This window comes from Labrus mixtus, chromosome 4 (assembly GCF_963584025.1).
Source record: "Labrus mixtus chromosome 4, fLabMix1.1, whole genome shotgun sequence".
Lineage (NCBI taxonomy): Eukaryota > Metazoa > Chordata > Actinopteri > Labriformes > Labridae > Labrus > Labrus mixtus.
The window spans coordinates 18177772-18199504 of NC_083615.1; the positions used below are offsets into that span (position 1 = coordinate 18177772).

Here is a 21733-nt window from a genome sequence, read left to right on the forward strand (position 1 = left end):
CTATCCACTGTCCTATCTCTCCATTAAAGGCACAAAAAGCCAAAAAATAAATCTTTAAAAAAAGAAGAAAAAAAGACGCTCTCTACCCTTTGAAACAATTGAAAAAGGATGCTGCTGTCAGCGAGAATAAAAAGAAAAAACTTTCAAACGACATGTTGTTTCGTCTTTCTGAGGTCGATTTGTTGTTCAGTCGGTGCCTGTTTTGACGTCATGTTGATAAACTGACGTAAAATACAACCAGGAGTCTGTATATTGTGTTTTATTTTGAAATTGACCGGACGCTCTGTCCGTTTCCTTGTCTGACTTCCTGTCTGGGTCGATCTATTCTGTCATCTATTCATCCCTGTTTGATGTAAAGTGTTCTTCATGTCACAGTGAAGCTTCTGTTTCGAGGTCTGGTTTTCCCCCGTTCCAACAAAAGGTTCTGTTTGAAAAAAGCATCCAGCGTCTGTTTTCTTTGTTTTACACGTCTTTAATGTGAAATGTTTAAATGTAGATTCAATAGTTTGTGTTTGGTGAAGACAAGTTTCTCCGGTCAAGATTAAAAAAAGAAAAAGAAAATGCAGTTGTTGCTTTATATGACTGTTCACATTTCATTATGTAATAAAATGTAGAAAGGCTTCACGCTGTGAGTTTAAACTGTGTAAACACAGCTGAGAAAACAGGGAGCCTCCACCTCTTCAATCTTTACTGCAGCGGCCTCATGAAGGTGACAGCGTGGCTTACATGGATAACGTCGAGCAGCAGAAACCAAACACAAGGAACTGAGAGCGAAGCAGCAGACGCAGAGCATTTGTTTCCCTGCTGATGGATGGGTGTGTTTGTTTTCAGCAGGGTGGAGGACGAGCTGTAGCAGTGTGTGTGTGTGTGTGTGTGTGTGTGTGTGTGAACCTCTCTAATATACCTGAATCATCAGTTTCATTATTAGCACAACTTATTTCAATCTTTAGCTGACTGACAATCTGAAGGAACACTGTATGTATTAAAAACCAAGTTATTGGTATTCATGTGATGATTGAGGCACAATAAACTTGGTCACTCTAAGCTAAATGCTAACAGTAGCATGAAAAAAGAAAGCAGCAGCGTGCTAAAGGTTAATATACATTTCACCTATGATGAAGACAGTTGTGGAGGTGGTATAAAGATTAAAAGTAGAGTAGAATATCTGAGCTGATTTATATCGTTAAGGCTTTTTTATTCACACCAACTTTTGCAAATGCCTCTCTGATTCATGACTGTCTACAATGAGTAAGAAGCTCGAGTCCCGCTGGCTGTGTTGTTGTCAGAGTCGTGTTTACATGGACGGGACGGCCGGCTCCTCCCCTTGAGTATAAAAGCTGTTTTAGTGAAGAACTAGAGAGAAGAAAAAGAAGAAGATACTCGCTGATTATTTGGATGTTACATAAGTGTTTTTAGATCTCGATCATTCTGTGTCAGTTTACGTTCAATATGAAGCTACGAGCTAACTAAAGAGCTCATTAGCATGCTAACACAACAATGCAGGACACAGGGGATTGTCCAGCATGATTCTTCATCCTTTAATTGAGATTGGTGGTTCAAACAACTCTAGGGACTTGTATGTTTTCTAGATTTTGTTTCTTTTGCAGATTGTTTGCACACATCCATGTTCGGGCATTGTCAGAAACAGTCTTATGATTTATTGAAACTTTTTTAATTTCTCTCTCTTTTTTATATGGTTTGTTTTCGAGCGTCTGTGTGTCGAGGTTTGCGTTCAGGTCAGCTCCTGTTGGTCAGAGACCACAGCTCTTCTTTACGAGCAGCAGCATTAAGGAGGGAGGCAAACAGTGAACCCACTTCCCAGAATGCCCTTTTGTCTGACGTGCCACCAAGCAAGACCCACTGACACTCGGGGGGGAATGAATGGTGATGAGTGTGTTACTGTAGCAACGGCGATGTGTTGAAAATGGGAGGGGGCGGAGATGAAGACTCAGAGTTTGTTTATCGAGGTGTGAAGAGCAGAGGGAAGATTTCACAACCTGTGAGAGCTCAGCAAACGAGGAATAGACACAATATCATGTGTGTGGAGGTATAAATAAATGAGATTCTGACTATTTCAAGAGCAAAAAACTGAATTTAAATCATATTTAATAAGAACATGAAGGTTAAATAGGCAAAAAATCTTGCACAAATATTTACATTAAGACATTTAGCAAAGGCCATTTCCAATTTATAAAAAGTGCATAAAAGAGTTTTGGTAGAGACATTTTAAAGAGAGAAGTGAAAAAAATGCTATTATAGTTTCATAACTGAATAAACAACCTGTCCTCTGAGGGAAACTGGGTCTCTGGACCTGCAGCTCCCTCTGATTTCTCCTTCCAGACTGAAACTGGAATTCTCTAAAGGGAAAAAACAACATTAGAAGAAAAGCAGCTCCAGCTGAACAGTGAACATTATTATATGGACAATCCTTTCTAAATATTCTCCATATACAAAGAAGTAAAGTAAAAGTATGAAGTAGAACTAGTATGAATAAAAATAAGTCCTGGAATTACTTTAAGTACAGGAATTCAGGATGTATGGCAGCAGCTTTATGTGTTAAAATATAAAAAACAAAAAACATGTTTCAGGTCCATTCTGACAGTCTCACTAAAGTTTCATTTTATACATTTTCAAATACTGTATATTATACTATTTATACTATGGCCATATTGCCTAGTAGGCCCAGCTAATCATCATTTCTAATTCAATATTTAATCAATAGTCATTGTCAGTTGAAGCTGAAACAAAGAAAAAGTGACTGTTGATGTTAGCTAACCTTACCATTCTAGTACAACCAGGCAAGCAAGTCAAGTTCATTATAGCCCACTTAGTTAACCACATTACAAGAAAATGTTTGTTTTTTTGTCCCATTTAGCAACTGTTAAGATCTGTATTTCGAGCTAATGTTAGCTGGCAAAGAATTCACTCACTGCGTTTGTGTCTGCCTGCAGTGTTTCTGTGTAATTTCCAAATCTAGCTAACGTTAATCCCACAAATGACTTCAAACTTAATAAGTGATGGTTTTTCCTAAGGCACTCACCTCTTAATTGTCAGGATGGAGATGGATAACAATCTGACAAAGCCAACTTCACTGTCCTTTCAACCATGTGGTCTCAACTTCTTTTTCCCAAAATGCATTGCAAAAACTATGGTAAATTACTGTTTTGTTTCCTTCAAGCAATAATAGTACAGTAAAATATTGTTATAAACCGTTATAATACAGTAATGTCCTGTATTTAAACATAACAGGATCATACTGTTGAAATTTCCTTGTACATTTACAGCAATTTCTTAGAGTGTAAATCATGTTGCATTTTCATCATCGCTAATTTAACCCCAAAGACCTGGAAGATGCATTTGTTTGTTTTTGACCTCGGGCAAAGCCTGGCTAGCTGTTTACCTCTGTTTCCAGTGTTTATGCTAAGCTAGGCTAACAACTGCCCGCCTTCAGCTCTGAACTCAACATACAGGCATGAAGCTGGTTGTCTATTGCCAGTACTTCTACTTTGACCAATATTTACACTATTACAGCTTTCTGTATTTATTCTTTAGGTTAACTTGAACTTTTTGGTGCTCTCTGAGTGTTTAAACATTTTGACGTTGATATTTTCAGACCTGCAGCGGAGAGAGGAACAAACCCCCCCACCCCACATCTCTGACATAGTTTTCCTTGTGTTGTCTTCGGCTTATCTTCTGGAGGGAGATTGAAATGTCGGGGAGGGGATCGGGAGGGGATGATTCAGTTGTGGGTTGTGGGGGGTGTCGTGGGGGTGGGGGGTGTCGTCTTTCATTCCCCCCTCAGGGAAGCCCACATGAGCCGACATAACAGAGAAAAGCTGCAAAAAAAAAAAGAGAGAGAGAGATGTTGGGCCCCGCTGCTCAGAGCTCTTCAATGAAAACCACATGTAGGACAGAGGGAGGGGGGTGAGGTGTGTGTGTGAGCGTGTGAGGGTGAGGGGGGACGGGTGTAATGACTGAAAACCCAGCCTCCAACAGAGAGAAAGAGGAGGGAGTCACTCAGAGCCTCGCTGACATTCCCCAACGAGCATTTCAGGAGAGAAGTGTGTGTGATTTAGAAAAGAGAGAGAGAGTGTGTGTGAAACCACTAGAAGAGGCTTCAACTCTGCAACACACACAACATATCATTTAAAGCTCCGGGCTGCGGAGGACAGAAGCTGCCTTCAGTGTCGAGGTGGAAGAAGACAAAAGAAGATTAGAGAAAGTTCTCACAGGGCAGCTGATCTGTTTTGTTTCTACGAGAGGACAAGAAGAAGAAGAATAAAAGGCAGTAGAAGAAGAAGAAAAGGAGGCCAACATGTCCAACGCTCTGCTGAGGAGAAACTCCAGCAAACAGGGTTTACAAAACCTGATGAGGTATGTGGTCGATTGGTTTCTGTTTGTTCCTGTTGTACACACAGAAAGAAGCAGCAGGGGTTAATATTTAAACTTTAAAAGACACACACACATGCACTCACTCAGCTGACTCTCATTATTTATCTTGTACAGAACTTTTTTGGGGGGTGAATTTCCCCCCTCGGATGTGCAGGAACAAAGCTTTTTATATCTGCACAGGAGGATAAACAGGAGCGTGTTTGTGCCCTAAAAATGTCTGTGTCAATGGGAACAGTGGGATTACTGGGAGTGTTTTGGGTCACGCAGGATTTTGGGGGGATTTGGGGTTTCGATTTACCTCTCTACGCCTGGATTAATCATAACAAAGGAGCAGTATGACAAAATCCTCTCCACTCAGAAATCTTTACTTTCGCTTTAAAGCACAGTTTGTAGTTTCATCAGTGGATTAATAACTAACTGGAAATGTCAAGAGTCAAACTGGGACGCCTGAAGCTTCTCCGTCTCACAGGGGGAAAAAAAAGGGGAAGTGGTGTCGGTGACCTGTGTCAAAGGTGAAAAGTCTACAGAGTCAGTCTTTTGTTTTGTGGGAGATTTCAGGCGGCGACACGTCCTGTCTTCAGGGGAAAGTTTTTTTTCATCCTGTGTCAGCTTTCAGCAGATTGAGGTCATCAGAGCTCATCCTGCTGCTTTAGTTTCACCGTGATGTGGGAATTAAAAAAAAATCTTCTGTCATTTTCTGCTCAATTCATGAAGTCATAAAGAGCATCCAGACTGCGTGATTGGACGCTGACTAATCAGGGCTCCTTTATGTTGACTCACTTATAGAGATGATCAAAAAGTCTCACAGCTCTAGTTCGTTTGCTCTGGTCTGAATCATCCATTGATTTGTCACATTTGTTGCATCATAGTTTGCTCTGTGTTCACACGGCGACATTTACAATCACACATGCTGTCCTACTTTCAGAGGCGCTGCTGGTCAACAGGCGAGGCAGGCGACTGCTGAGGGCTGACAAATTTAAATCAAAGCAGAGTCGCAAAATGTGCAAATTTTGCAATGACAGTAGGAGACCTCCCTAAGGGGGCCCCATCTGATTCCACTCACTCTTGTTGCCCTGCAAAGTGTTGCACGCATTATTCCTGTGAAAACCAAAGATCTCCAACAAAGACAAAAGAGGGAGAGGAGTAAACGTCGGGACGCTGGCAGACATGAGGGTGATGAACGCTGGTTGGAGGGCCCCCTAATTGATTTTTGCCAGTGGGGCCCCAACAGACTCCAGAGTCGCAACTGCCAATTTTGTCTGTTCTCAGGCAGGCACAGAGAGTGTTGTCTGACCTGTCTCACGTCCTCCACTCTGAGAGTGAGTAGAGTAAACTGAACCTATCTCATCATGCTGTGTTTTTGCAGATCTTGTGCAATATATGATGTGTGGTCTTGCATTGGTATGTGCCTTTCTGTTTACATGAGGAAGTGTTTTTCCTTTGTTTCTTATTCATTGATTCTGGTGGAAGCAGCTGAATGTTGCGCCTGGGAGATTAATCGGATGCTAAATCTTCAACATGAAACCATATAGTCTTTCCTCTGTAACTTTCCATCAAATTTAACAAGTTTTCCAGTCAGAATCCTACACATGGATTTGTCACACATTGTGTAACAGCCTGTGATTCGTTACTGTGCGATCACATTCAGGATGTGTCAGCGACGTGTGTGAAGATGTCACAACCAGCGAGCTCCGTGTAAACCTCTGAGTCACGGTGAGCTCAGCAGTCGGGGCGGTGTGTGTTTATGAAGCAGATAACAGCTGGAGGAGGCGGCGAGGGCTGCAGTGGCGGCGGGCGTCTCGCTCTGCAGATGGCATCAGTCTGGAGGAGCTGACAGAAACGATGACATCACTCCCAAAGCCTGCAGCAAAAACATAACGTCAGCAAGTTAACCTCCAATGTTTGACATCCATCATCGTGCCTGTCACACAGAGTGAGTCATCCTGAAACTTCAGGCGTTGTGCAAGGTTGTTTTTACATTTTGAGCTGTTGGGCTCATAAACATGCTGCAGAACTTCAAATTCTGATTGGTGTGATCAGAAGGACCCGCTGTGCCCGTCTCTCTGTTGGTCTATGCAGGAGCGAGTGATTTGAACTTTGTTTTACATGTTATCAGTTTTTCCAAGGACATTCACAAGGGGTCCAGACTTTTGAACACACTCTCCCTCTTTTAAAAAAACAGCCTCAGATTGTTGTTTGAAGTGTTTGTTAGTGTTGTAGTCAAGACCACATTAACCGAGACCAAGACATTCCAGAGACCAGAGTGATCAGAGACAGAACCAAGACCATAAATATCTCTGAAAAATCATCATCTTGTGTGCAGGGGGTGGGAAGGTTGCAGACTTAACCAGAGAGGGCGAGTCAAACTACAAATTAATTGAAGTTATTTGTTCTTTTAAAAAGAGGCGTTTTCCTTCTAATCACAGTAATTACGTGGAAAAATAGCCTGGCAGTGGTGGTCTTGACCGGTCTTGATTTAAAATCCAAAGTCCGCCCAGCCTGAGACCCGACCAAGTCAAAATGCTTTTGATGCAGAGACGAGATGCTTGAGACCAGGACAGATTTCGAGTCTGTAACATCACAGAAAAGATCCCAACAGAGGTAGAACAAGAAACAGCTGTTACATCGCCTTCCTCAAAGCCCCCCAGACTCCATTGACAAATCAGTCGATGGTGAACGATGGTCTTCTTGATGGAGGGTGTTTTGCACATTTACCTCCCAAACTCCCCGAGCATTGTCCCAACACAAACTGAACTCCACATCATCTGAAAGTCTCGCTGACTGGAGTCCACCTCTTATCAGATTGTGTGCTGTTCATCGTGTTGGGTCAAGGCAGGCATGCAGCAGGGCTGTTTTTAATCAGACCCCCCCAAACGTTGATGTCACCCAGGAGGCATACCTGCTTCAAAACAAACAGACTGCTGTGACCTCGGACCCCTGAATCCCCCTCAAAAATGGGTGGGTGTCCTCACTGTTTACGATACAGGGGAGATAAGAGGCTGAGGAATGTTTTTTGGGGCAGTCGGCAGCAGGGTAGAGTAAGCTGATGAGTGATGGGGGCGCTGAACTGCCCCCCTCCTCCATCTCTCTGCTGGTTGTCTGTATTTCAGGGACAGAGGGAAAGTAAACAGAGAAGGTTTTCCTGTTTCCAGGAGTCATATCTGTGGGAGCAGACAACGTTTTTATCTCTACACTTTAGAATGATAATCATGAGCTGTCGACGTAGGAATATCTGAACCTATTACAGAGAATTTTACACTTTAATTTGAGTTTTTTTGCAGCCTTAAAGTTGAGCTAAGCAGTTAATTATACCCTTTATGCCCAATTTTTTGGCATGGGGTAAAGTATGTGACTGACAGGTAACCCCTGAAAATAAATCCTGTTTTAGTGGACAACCTGGCTCTGAAATGGGAAATGTTTAGTTGCAAAAGAGGAGTGGTGTTGATATTCACGAGTTGCTGGAAATTGTTGTTTTTGTTGTTGTGTTGTTGAGCTATTGGCTGGTCAACAGTCCAGGGTGTAACCCCGCCTCTTGCCCAATGACAGCTGGGATCGGCTGCAGCCCCCCTGTGACCCTGAACAGGACAAGCGGTATAGATAATGGATGGATTTTGTTGATCTGGCTTTCTCTCTCTGGCTCTCTTTATGGTAGCTTAGCATTAGCAACCACAGCAACCGATTGCTAAAACACAAGTTTGCTTAATTACTTGACGTGTCATTTTTCACTCTTGAGTGTCTGAGCAACATCTCATAGTTTTTTATTTTTGAAAAATGAAGAGAGGTTAGAACACAGAAAGGTTTACAGACCGATGTAGAGTTGGCTAAACACTGAAGCTTCCTTCAATATTATCTAGAATGACACTAGACAGCAGACAGGTTGGTGGAAGATTGACATGTGTTATGCTAATAGCAGCTAATGTAGCCTGGAGTAGAGCCAGAGCAGCGGGCTACAGACGTTTGGTGCGCTAACTTCTGAACTATAAGCTATTTCAAGACTAACCAAACGTTCACAGCTCCTTTTGGACAAACAAACTTTTCACTTGACCTGCATGTGTAGCAGTGCTGGAAAATACTTTGAAGATGACGTTTTACCTCCAAACTGTTTTATTTAGACCTCAGGCTGAGATATGTCGAAATACCCAACACAATGTTTTTTCTGTCTTCTTCATATTTCACTGGACTTTCTCTGCTTGATGTGGATTTTAGTTGGCAGTGCTCTGAGCCAGCAGCTGTGCCACATGTGGGTTTTATCTTTGGAAAAGTACACGATGGCATGAAGACTGAAGTGTGCGCTCCACTTCAAATCGACTTCTGTGTGAAAATAGAGATTCATAAGAAGCACATTATGACAGCTCAGGTGACTGCTTTGAAAATGACAAAGAACAGATCATTTCCTTAAAGCCTTCAGAGATAACTGTGAGCTTTTATAGAGTGTTTATATCTGCTGCAGCTCATTGCCTAAACGTATCTGAACACAAGAGTCCTGCAGGTTTGTTTGCTTACAGGTTAGAATCATGGATAAAAGAGATGTTTAAGAGACGAGCGTCAGGAGAGTAAATACTTAACCGGTCATAATCTGTCCGAGAAATCGAAGCTATCTCGACCCTCCCCAAACGTTTTTAACGTCACAAAGTTGAGGATTTATTCAGATAAAAACAAAGATGAGATTTTCTGATCTTATCGTATTTTATAATCCTTTTTTTAATTAAAGCGGCTATATGTAACTTTTTACAAGTATAAATCTTTTTAATAAGCGAACGGTTAACTGATGTGAAAAAGTAGATGTTCACTGTCTATCTGTGTTGTATCTCGACGTCCTCCTCACTCCGCTCCACTTACAGAGATCAACAGTACAAACTCATCACACACTCCTGCTCTCAGCCAGTGCCTGCAGAGACTGTCGTTTGTAGGATGGAGAATGAATACAGACACACAGACTCCTTCACAGACTTTCACATGTGTATGACCACTTACCTCCTCTGTAAACATTATGCCAGTAAATATCCAGTGTTTGGCGGCCAATGATGATGCTCGTTTGTGTACGTACGAGCACGCGTGGGAGAGCGAGCAACAGGTTACTGGTGCAGTTTGCCTAACGGCCATGCGGTATCGCTACAAACGCAGTATTTTTGAAAGTTGCATATAACCCCCTTTCTAGATTCAGATCGAATTTGATATCTTACATCTGATTAGAATAGACTTCTTCTTCGTCTAAGCGTAGCCTTGTACCCATGTAGAAGCCTTTGTACGCAGCCTGACGTGCAGCTCCTTAAAAATGTTACTAGGCTGCGAAACAACGCAGACTGTAAGCCCTGTAATTGATCTGGTGGGTGCATTATATTTCCCATATCACTGCCATTTTAACGCTCTGTTTCAGTTGCCATGGTTTCCTGAAAAAAACAAGCAGAGCACGCAGGAAACTAGCTAGTATAGAAATCACACCACCAATAGCGTTTGTAGCGTTGCAGAGTATTGCAGACACACCAACGCTCACACAGCGGCGTACGCCACCACAGCGTAGATTCAACGCAGAGCTATAAATCTGGTTTTGTGACGACTGCTCAACGTTTTGTGGAATTCCACTTTGGCTTTTGCAATATTTCAGTCGTAACTGCTCGACTGGCCCATAAACATTTGTTATATTTCTGTTGATTTTTTAAAAGCAGTGATTGGTTACAGACGTCATGGTGAAGCTGTGACGACGAGAAGTAAAACAGCACTTTGACGCCTACAGCTGTTCACAGGAAAAAAAAGTCCCAGACGTCACCAGACGAGGTTATGAGGAAAGAGCTGAGAAGGTTGCGTCTCTGTGTTGTCGTGTCTGAGTGATTCAGTCACCTCTGCTTTGCCCCGACTTGTTCCAAGCCAACAGTGACTTCATCTCACAAGCGTCTTCCCACCGTCCTCCTGTGTCCCGTGGAGCCTGGCAGCCGTCCAGGCGCGGAGGAAACGTGTTATTACTGTGTCATTCAGCCAAGTCAACCCGTCGATGACAGCATGCTCGCTCACAAAAGAGCAGCTGAGGACTTAATACTTTCAACCTTTCTCCTCCCGGCAGTGAATCCCTCTTTCACTCTCGTTCCGGTGAATCGTCGCCGGACAATAAAGCGGCAGCGTGAACGAGTGCAGACAGATCAGAGCGCCACAATGATTTAGTTCAGGTGGTTCATGTGGGCTGCTGGCAGGTGGTGCAGCTTTCATCTGCTGCGTTTCTGCTGCTTCTTTCTCTGGAGATCCCAGAGATGAAAGTTTCTGCGACAAATCCTCCAACATACAGCTGTGCAGCCAAAACACTCGAATCTGTTTGTTCTTTAAATAAATAGTCCAACATTTTGTCATTTTCTTTTTCCTCACGATTCAATACAACTGGAACTGTCCCAGTGAAACTTAGAAAAACATGTGCGGCTTTTCCTCTAAATATCTCATTAAAGTGACATTTTCAGAAAACGAGAGACGTTTAAAGATGTTTCTTTAGGTCTTTATGGCGAGTTCTTATTTGTTTCCTCGATCTCACTAGCCCTTTTCTGGTCTCCCCTGCTCGCTCTTTGTTGACTTTTCAGCTCAGGTGTATCATCCTTAAGGGTTTAAACCTCCTGTCATTCCCACAGACCTCCAGGGCTCTGGGGCACTTTGTCAGCTTTTATACGAGGAAGCTTTGTTGGCGGCGTGCTCGGTCATGTCTTTGGTGTCACTTTACAGAGAAACAACAACACAGGAATTAACAGACAAAAAAACCCTTCCAGACTCCCGTAGAGGAGGTGAAAGTTGTCTTCATCGTGTAATGGTACGGAGAGGACAGGTTTTATTCTGAAACAGTCCAGACAGAGTAAAAGTTTTGATAACGCGCAGGACAGGGAGGAGGAAGTGAAGCTGCCGGTAATCCCGGTGCTTTAAAATCCCTCTGAGGGGGATTAATCATTCAGTGTGAATTAGATGTTTGAGCCGGTGCCAGGTATGACAGAATGCCACAACACTGATTACAGAAAGGAGACGTAATGAGAGGGCAGAGGACGGAGGGTTCAGCTCAGATTTATGTGTCCAACTCCCAAACAGCTAGAAACCTCAGAATAAACTTACAAACACAGAAACACAAAATCCTACCTCAGTGGTTGAAGAATGTTTGTCATGTCTTCTGTCCAATCATGTATAATGGTAAAGGTAAAAAAAGTTATAGCTTTTTTCATTGTGTGCTATACTCTAGCCATGCTTACACTGCCTACATATCCCATGATGCATTGCGAGTATGCTGCTACAGTCTTGGCGTTGTACTGCTGCATTTCCACTGAATGCACGGATGCTGCCAACGTAACATCAAGCATTTGAATTCAGCTTTGAAGCCACCGCTTGACATTTTAGTTGCCGCCATCTTGTTGTGGCCATATTTGGTAAAGAGGGTGGAGTTGGCTTTGGAGGGAGGGGTTAGTAAACACCTGTTATCAAAGCTGTATAGTCTGTGCCGGAGGCTAACATTATCATGCTAATAAGATAATTAACAACTGTGTTTATAGTGAGAGGCTGTTTCTGGTGGAAGCTCACTAGGATCTTCTGCAATGACCATTTCATTTTCAAAGTTGTCCCACAAACCCGAAGTGCAACCGGGTCTCGTCCAAAATTCTACCTGCACGGTTGTCATGAAAAGAGAAATTAGCTAGAAACCAAAACTGTTTTTGTACCAGGCTGTAAACATGTTTATTTCTGCTGTAAAGTTGGAAAACTTGGGGCTCTTTGGGGAATGACTCATTAGTTGAGCCAGCCTCTAGTGGACGATCGAGGAAATGCATTTTTTGCATTCAGCCATGAAAGGTGCTGCTCAGGATGAACGGTCAGATGAAACACACATATTTTAGTGCCATTATCTATAACCATATAATTTGGCATAAAAAACGGGAACAAGACATTGACATCGCTGGTTCTCATAGAAGGCCAGATATTTTATGTAACTGCTGTTGTATTTGAAGCAGTGCTCGCCGTTGCTCTGTATTTTCCCTCTACCTCACCGAGCCTCTATCAGAGAGCTCCTGACCCACATCCAGCTGTTCTCCGGCCTCTTCACCTCCGTCTCTTCCCTCGTTTCCTCTCTGCTCGTCCTCCACCTCCGCAATGGAAGGACAGCGGGAGAAACTAGAGGAAGAGCAGGATGTGATGCCAATGGCTGTAGAGGTTATTGGTGCCTGTAAATCAACGCCCACACTTTGACATATTGTTCACTCTTTGCATTAAAGCTGGCTCTTTTTTCCAGCTGATCAGAGATCGAAGATGTCGCATAGTTATGCTGAAGCCATAAACGCCAGGAGTTACCGTATTAATTTTACAGATTCAGATTCAGATTCTGTTTGGCCGGCTGCCAAAGTTAGATAGTGCTGAAAAAATGGGACTGGGGAGCTCTGTGGACATGACAGAGACACGAGTCTACCTACTGAAAAGTTAGTGTTCTATTAGATCGACCTTAAACATTAAAAACATAAAAAGAAGACAAAAGCAGTTCACATATTTAACCAGTTACAAAAGCTTTAAAACAGTTTTAAACCAGCAATCACTGCTTTTTAATGTTTTTTTATTTAACCATTTAAATTTCGCTGAAACATATTTTTCGCAAAACCTTGTCATACCATAACCTGTTAGGCCAAGAGGACAAGAACAACAAAAAGAGGAGGCAATGCTGCAGCTCGTACCTTCCTGTTAACTGGACCCGAGGAGGTGTGGGAAAGAAAGTTAGGGTCAGAGGTCGAAGTGTGTCCCACCTATATCGACTCCTCTGTTGAAGAGAGTTGGGGGTGGAGGAACAGATGGAGCCTGAGAGCCATTAGGGATCTATTAGTGACCCTGAGGCCACATGTGAGTTTAGTAACTCGACTCCTGAGCAGCCACTTTGAGCTCTTTGACGTGTTAAGAGCTCAAACCGCCTCCTCTGAGGATAACGACAACAGAAGCCAAACACCGGGACACATTTAAGGATCTGAGCCCGAGTCCACATGTCAGCGTGTATTTTATTTAACGGAGGTTTTCCTCCTCTGTTTAAAAGAAAATCCCGTCCATACATGCTAAGTTCTCAAAAACTTCTCACAGGAAGTCACTGCTGTCATGAGCACGCCAAGTCAACAACTTTTTTGACAACACTTACAGGCGATAATATTACTTTATGTCTTTCAATGTGCGGGCGAAGCAGCTCACTCAAAAACAACAACAATGTCCTTGACACCCCTTTCCTCTGCAATGATCATTTCATTCATCAACCCAAAGTCCTACCCGTGGGTCACGTCCAAAACCGCCAACGTTGGCCGTGTGGTTTGTGTCATTGGAGTGTTTTATTAAGCAACAGTGACCTGCGTGCTCCAATCAGTCGTCTCTGCTCGTCATCATAGTGGGAGAGAAACTGTGTATGTATGTGTGAGCGTGCAAAAAGTCCAGTTAGCAACGTTAGCACCAGCGCTACTTTGGTTACTTCTGCCATTGCACTAATCTCATGTTAACAAAAGTGACAGCGTCGCACGATGACGTCACATGGAGGAGAAACCAGGGCACAGTGTGATGTTTTAAGAACAGAGTTTTTGAACATCTTTACTCTCGAAGGAGTTTAATAAAGGGTCGTTGTCAGTGACCTAAAATGCAGTTTGCGTAAGAAAAGCCAAAACGCACAGAAAAAAAAGTAAAACAGAAAAAAAGTACCAGCCTACTTGTGGACGAGTCCTCAGTCTCTCTCCTGTTTTTGAGATTTGAAGAATAGAATAGATCTTTATTTTCATAAAACAACAGAAGCAACTTGTGGCCGCACAGACACAAACACAGAAATATTAAGAAGGCATTAAAAGCAGAACACAAAAGCTTCCAGCAAAAAGAAATAAACACCAGTAAAACCAATATGTTCCTCTATAACAAAGATTATCTGTAGGGAAATGGAAACTGATTATAGAGATCAACTGAATGTATGCTCAGGGTCCCATAGACGTCTACACAAAGACTCCTCTTTTGCATCCTGTGAAGTCGCCCCCTGCTGGTCATTAGAGAGAATGCAGGTTAAAGGCTCATTGGTAGCATCACTTTAAAAACCAAGATGTGATGTTGACCTCTTTGCACCGTGGTGAGCGACATATTGAGGGACTCATCTTAATATTCCAATACATCTACTTTTCTTTAGACTGACGGCTCAGAGGAGCATTGAGGACGCCGAGGAGGTGGAGCGGGAGCGTCGACGAAGAGCTCGCGAGACTTCAAGCTGGACGGACGGCGGCCCGCTACAGGGAGAGTCTTCACTGGAGAACGAGACGCCAGCAGACGAGAATATGTAAGAACGGGCAATTGAACATTTGTTTGTTTTCTACCTTTTTCACTCTTATACTATATACTCAGTTGAATTTAAACATCCACTTCTAATCGTATGCACCGTCAAGGGCCTTTCAGATAGGACGCCGTGTGCGTTGCGCTCGCCGTGGAGTAGGGCGCAGAGAAGAAGGGGAGCGCACACAAGCAAAAAGCAAAGGAGCATATTGCTAGGTGACTGAAACAAGAGTCGGGAAATAGCTACTTTTTGGATGCACAGTAGACTGTCTGTCCACTATGCGGTAGAAAAGCCCTGATCTTTCTTCTGCTCAGGCTGCGCTTGTCATCTCATCCTCCTGAGTTTAAAAATTGTTTAAATTTTTTCTAGTCAAAATCATGTCTAAAGCCTGAAAAACTCTTTCCCCAAAAGGACGCAAACGTGACATCAAACAGTCTTTAAATTCCTCGTCTGTGTAATCATGAGAACCCAGGAAGTTATTAAGTCCAGACCCATTTTTTATTAATTTCCCCAGTGTCCAATAACTTCCTGTACGAGCCGCTGACTGTGGGACTGGTGTTGTTTTTTGGTCTGGTGGTGATGTGTGCGACTTTAAAGAGTTTTTCGTCACATTCCCCAGCTGTGCATCGAAGCTCTCCCTCCTCCACCTCGATGTTTTACAGGTTTCATGCATGTCTGGTTACATAAAACACATGTTTCCATTGGGACAGGCTGCAAATAACCTCTTCCCTCCCACCGCGGTGATGTGAAGATGAAACATGCAGCTGCCTTCTCATTACACAGCCTCCAAAGAATGTTTACTACTAACGTCCACCGTGTCAAAGCTTGTGCTTCTGCCGCTGACTATTAATTTCACAAAACCTAATTACAGCTCACCTCAACACCTTCTCCTCCGTCACATCTCAGCTGCTTTTAGGCAATAGCGACCCAACGTGCAGCTCCTCTGCAGCCTGTAATTTAAACGTTTTGTCCGTGCGTAGCAGCGGTGATGTAATGCTGTTTTTACACAGTGTGTTGTTTGATTTCCCACCTGCAAGGAGGTCAGAGGTCAGGTGATGGCAGAGTCTGAATCCACAGACGTTGATGTGTTAGTCGGAATTGATTCCTGAGACAAGTTCAACAAACCTCGGTTATCTTTATGTTATCTAGCTTCAGTCACCAAACAAATGAGATCCTCATGTCAAGCGGTCAAACAAAGCTGATTGCCAAGTGTTTTAAGGTCACACATTGTACAAAACACACTTCCCCATGTTCTTCTAACACTAATATGTGTCTCTAGTCCGTCTACAAACCCCCCAATGATGAGTAAAGTCCATCCTCTCCGTCTTTTGCCTGCTCCACATTTCAGAAAATGTGTGCTCAAACAGGCCGTTTGGAGATTTTCCTTTCATGACATCACAAAGGGCAGTAACCCCTCCCCCAGGTGGGTGACACTCCCACAGCTAGGTGTTTGTTCTGCCCTCTGAGTCTGCCTTCTCACCGTAAACAATAGGACATGTAGCGAGAAAGCCCGAGACACCCAAGCCCTTCCAGAGAGGGGGCGTGGTCAGACACAGCTCATTTACGTATTTAAAGGTACAGACACAGAAACAGCCTGTTCTGAGCAGGGCTGAAATAGAGGGCTTTATAGACATGATGAAATACAGGATCAGAGTGGATTTAGAACAAGAAACTTCACACACATGTTTTGAGGAGCTCTGAGACAGCACATCAAATCGTCGTTTGGGTTTCTGTTTGTGTGTGCAGGTGTCGACTTCACACACAAACAGAAACATCGCTGCTGGTTAAGGCTGATTAGCCACCGTGAGACCATGCAGAGACTCCCATCATGCAGTGGGGCCGAGCCGAGTGTCTTAATCATGTGGAGAATGTGGAGTGAATTCCTTTCTGCCAGCTCCCGGGAACACAAAACAAACACTTTGATCTCTTCTGTTCAGCGAGGGGAACGGGCCGAAACATGTGAACAATAATTACATCACTTCATCAAAACAGCATTGTAATTCAGCTCTGAATCGAGGCTCCAAACATCAGATAATAACGACTTGGTGTATTCTGCATGTGTGAGCTGCAGAAGCTTCAGTGTTCAAGGATGAAGAGTTTATACAAAGACGTGCAGAGCCAAATTCCCAGTTCACAGAGTGACAAGGAGCCTGATGTCTGTCTTTCTCTATTTCAGTCATTTATTTGTCGTTGATAAGAACACATTCACATATTTGTATGTAATGCTCATTATAAGAAATTCAGCATAAAGTCAACTTGTCAAATCTCCACCCCTCATGGGGGCTTGTTGAATGTTGTTGTTAAACTGTCGGCCACTATTTGGTGTTTTGCGTTGTTTCCCTGACGTCAGGTAAGATATCTTTACTCCACTTGTTTGGTCCTCAGGTACGATGGTGGTCTGAAGCCGAGTAGCTCCCCGTCTCTGGAGGAAGACGAAGGCTTCAGCGACTGGACTCAGCGTCAAGAGAAACGGAGGCAGCAGCGTCTGCAGGAGCTCGGCCAGGGAGGCCAGGAGGCGGGGGAGGAAGAGGAGGTCACCACAAACAAAACCGTACCTGCAAAAGCCTCGAACGCAGCACACAGACGAGCGCAGAGGCAGGAGCAGGAGGAGAGAGAGAAGAGCAGGATAGAGATGGAGAGGAGGAAGGAGCGTGAGGAGGAGGAGAGGAGGAGGGAGAAAAAGAGGGAGGAAGAAGAGGAGAAGAGGAAGACAGAGGAGGTGATGATGAGAAGGAGGGAGGAAAGTCAAAGGCCGAACGCAGAGGTAAGAGTTTCTCTTTGAACCACCGGGATGTTTCAAAACGGTTCAATCATTCAGAACAAGTCATGATCAAACCTGAGACCTTTCAGAACAAGTCTGAGTCTATTCAAAGTGACAATGAGATCATCTGATGAGAGTATAGTTGGTCAATCATAACCAGGCAGAGTCAGTCTTTGTCAGCCAGCCTCGGGTTTTTGGACCCATCAACCCCGAAAATAAATAATATTATCCCGTGCAGTGTCTCACAGTGAGCCAAAATAATAACCACGTCAGGTACACTTAACAACATCCCGACAGAAAGTGTAGCATGTTTGAATTTTTTCCAGTCTTCTCGATGTGTTCATCACCTCAGTGACATTGACTAATGCGAGTAGAGAGATCTCTGCACATGCCAAAGTCACCAGCGCAAACAAACCAGACGGCGAAGAATGATGAAGTTTGTGCTGCGAAATGAGACAGAGGAAATGTTTGTAGAGTGCTGGCAGCAACTTTTTGTTTTTGTTTACGGTTTTCTTGCTCTAGCCCCACCCCCATTCCTTTGTGGGTCGTGATGATTGGTCGGGTAGCACCGTGTAGTCCTCATTTAGAGCAAGACTGAACTAACAAACACGTTTCCTTATCACTAGTATTTCTCATCATTCAGTCGGCACGTCTGGGATGACAAAAGTTTTTTTACATTCAGGTGGAGACAAGAAAAGAAGTTAAGATCTCATACACATCCAAGGTTTTCCTTCAACAAGAGCCGAAACACAGCAACGCCAACGGAGACGCGACCAACCAGGAAGTGACATCACACATGAGGAGCAAGACCAAACGAACCACCAGGTGGGTTTCACTTGTAGCTCTTGAATATTGACCTTTTTAAATGATAGATACACCTGTAGGCTACCTTTTATAGGATAATATATGAAGCTAGCCAGGTTGTCATGGGAACATTGTCATGCCACTCACTTGATTGTTAAAAAAGCAGGAAATGTCCCTCTACTTAGCTTGGGAAATTGCGCTCACTGATGTCTCGATGTGTAGCAGAAGCATGGAGCCGGAGGAGTCGGAGGCCATCCTGGAGACGGAGCAGCGTCTGGAGAAGATCCGGCAGAGCCTCCAGCAGAAGGGGAGCCACGAGCTGGAGCAGCTGAGACACAGGCAGGCCGAGGCCGAGCAGGAACTGGAGGAGCTGAAGAGGAGGAGGGGGGAGAGACGTCGAGTCAGAGAGGAGGAGGAGCAACGGAGGCAGGAGGAAGAGCAGCAGCGGCTGGCCAGAGAGGAGGTAAACAATTGTTGTATTAGAGGATGTGTGCTACATTTTTTCCCAGCGTGCTTTAGAGGTGAAGCTGTAGCGTTGAACTGTGTTTGTGACTTGATGTCCCAGGAGGAGAGGAGGCGGATGAAGGAGGACATCGAGAGGAGGAGGATGGAGGCAGCGGAGAGGATGAAGAGCCTGAGTACGTCCAGCGTGGACGGAGACGAGATGTTCAGCCCGTTCAGTCCCAAAGCTCCCACACACAAGGTAGACGTCACCTGCTGTCGTCTCAGACTGAGCGCTACTCTTTGTAAAATGTCTCTTTCATAACAACTCAATGACATTACCTCTGTGTTATCTTCACAGCTGATGGGTTCAGGCTCAGCTTTGTAAGTTGCATGTGTGTGCAAATGTGTGTGTATCTCAGAGCCAGTGTGTTGTGGCTGCACCAGGTGAAGCATGGCGTGTTATCACACAGCTCACTGATACGTGACGTGTTTTTAAAGTTGAAATGTTGAGACACATTTAAAATTCCATTCATCGCTGAATTTCGATAGTCAATCGCGATTAATCACATTTTTTATCACAGGTTTGAAAATCTTTTTTTTTTTTTCGCATTGAAAAATAAAAATTGTTAGGCTTTTATTTTGAAATTTTGTACTGTATTAAAGGCAGGGTTGGTAATTTTCTCCGGATCCACAGTCTTTAGGTCCTGACAGAAATTAATAACTCATGTTCTCTGAAAAAGGAACAAAGAAAATCCGTCATCTGTGTCAGTTGTAAGCCTGTAAAAACTTCAACCAATGTCTGCCCCGAGGTACCAATCTGATGAACCAATCAGACGCCTCCCTGTCTTCCTGCTCGCTCTCTACCTCTTGCGTGCTCTAGCCCACACTCAAAGCGCGTCACCGATGACAGAGTTTGTACTGTGAGTTTACTTAACGCTGAATTAGTCGACGTAGTTTCTACACAATGCAAGAGATGAGCTGAGGTCCGCTTCTGGAGAAACGGCGCTCGTGCATGTTAGTGAGGGGCGTGGCTTTGAGGGAGCACAGAGGGGAGGGGGTGTAGACGGAAACAGAGGGAATGCTACTTTCAAAATCATGCTAGTTTTAGAAAGTTACCAACCCTGCCTTTAAGCTGAGAATACGTTACTTGATGTTTGAATTCAACCATGCTTTTATTATGAAATAAAGTAAGGCCCTTTCTGTAGAGTGAAGGTTAGGACATGAAGTTCACAGAAACAGGAAGTGGTTAGAGATCCCAAACTGAGATCAAACAGCTCAAAGGAACGGTAACAAAATTCAATGTATGATGTCATAAGGTGGATATTACTTTGCACTCATCAGCTGAGCTGTCTGAGAGTTTGTTGAAGTAAAATGAGACATTCAAAGATGCAGCAGTGTCCTTCTTTTACATCACTGAGACTACAGGGAGACACTGAGGACGACTATCTACGAGAGCCTGAAGGGACAAAATAGGATGATGTTAATCAGGATTTTAAAAAAGTTCATATTAGACCTTAAAGGCACAGTATGTAGATTTCACCACCAGGGGGCTCTCAATCAAAACAATAACAATAGATGAAGTCGAGACGGGGAATCATGGGAGTGCTTCTCTGCTCTTTTAAATGGTTACCAAGATTAAGGATAAGAAACAGTCTTAGACTGTTGGTCTTTGGTGTGTTAACTGTCAATCATTGATATTTGATGTGCATGACACTGCATGTTTGATCTGTGCACCTTTTGGTTCTTTTGTTTCCTCGTTGTGCTGAACTTTCACAGGAATACTTGTGCTTCCTTACTTATACTACGTCTAAAGCACCGAATGTATCGACGATTAAAACTAGCGACAAAGATAAGAGAAATATCATGTGAATTCATGAGCCTTCATTTTGTTCAGGATTTTCAGGATCTTGATGTCTAATTTGCCTTCAAATGGGCTCATCAAGCGTCTTTTATTTTTTTTATTTTTTTTAAAGATTTATTTTTTGGCTTTTTGTGCCTTCATTGAAGAGATAAGACAGTGGATAGAGTTGGAAATCAGGGAGAGAGAGAGTGGGGAATGACATGCGGGAAAGGAGCCACAGGTGGGATTTGAACCTGGGCCGCCTGCATGGAAGACCATAGCCTCCATACATGGGGCGCATGCACCAACCATTGTGCCACCAGCACCCCTCATCAACCCTCTTTGATGCATTTCCGAGTCTTTTTGTTTGTTTGTCTTTTACCTCATAGAAGTAACACATATGCATCAACATCTATGAATATTGTATCCACTGTCGGAAGGTTTTTTTTAGGTATATGAAACATTTAAATACTCCAAGCTAAAAAAAAACCAATATAGACGGAGCTGTTCCTGAACTCTTTTTAGATCTAACATCTTAGGGTTCAAATCCTTCGAAAGACTTCATTTCAAACATCTGACACAAGGCAAAAAACAGTTGTTGTTTTTCCCATAATGCATTGCTCCGATCACCACTGTGACGTCTCATACAGTTTGATGAGGTCACCAGACTCGTTTGTCTCTATTTGACTTGGACTGAGTCGTGTTGGTCTGGTCTGAACACACTTTCATTAAATGACATCCGACTTTTTTGCTTTTTCGCTTTCAGATAACGGAGAGAACGGAGTCGCTAAACCGCTCGCTGAAGAAAAGGTGAATCACACATTTACGTCGTACATTCGTCTTTGTATACTAGCTTATATGGCTTCTTCAGGGTTCAGGTCAGGTGAGTTGTCTGGCCGATCAAGCAGAGTAACACCACAGTCAGAGAACCAGTTAGTGGTAGTTCTGGCTCTGGGGTGAGGTGCCAAGTCCCTTACCCAAAACCAGAAGATAACATGGCACCCCAGATCACTGACTGTGGAGACCTCACACTTGACTTCTGACCTTTGATAGCGGCCTTCAGCTCGTCCATTTTGTTGGGTCTCTGTGCCTCTCATCTTCCTCTTGAACATACCATCATAGGCTCTCTATGGAATTCAGGCCAGAAGTAGAAGAAGATTTGGTTCTTGGAGTGAAGGACCTGAATGATAAATCACAATCAGTTGTTTTCTGTCAG

The 21733-nt window shown here is 43.6% G+C and overlaps 2 protein-coding genes across 5 annotated transcripts in view; one reads left to right on the forward strand and one right to left on the reverse strand.

Annotated features, from left to right (window-relative positions):
* The window catches only part of zgc:172145 (Ferritin light chain, oocyte isoform-like), a 331670-nt gene that overhangs the window by 123418 nt on the left and 186519 nt on the right, over positions 1-21733 (reverse strand). The gene's annotated exons all lie outside the window — the stretch shown is intronic.
* lsp1a (lymphocyte specific protein 1 a) overlaps positions 4001-21733 on the forward strand; it is a 31568-nt gene continuing 13835 nt past the window's right edge. The window contains exons 1-7 of the mRNA XM_061037081.1: positions 4001-4374; positions 14528-14674; positions 17054-17432; positions 18112-18254; positions 18456-18696; positions 18799-18936; positions 21284-21327. Coding sequence (XP_060893064.1) covers positions 4316-4374; positions 14528-14674; positions 17054-17432; positions 18112-18254; positions 18456-18696; positions 18799-18936; positions 21284-21327 — 1151 coding nt within the window. The 5' untranslated portion in view covers positions 4001-4315. The remainder of the gene's footprint in view (positions 4375-14527; positions 14675-17053; positions 17433-18111; positions 18255-18455; positions 18697-18798; positions 18937-21283; positions 21328-21733) is intronic.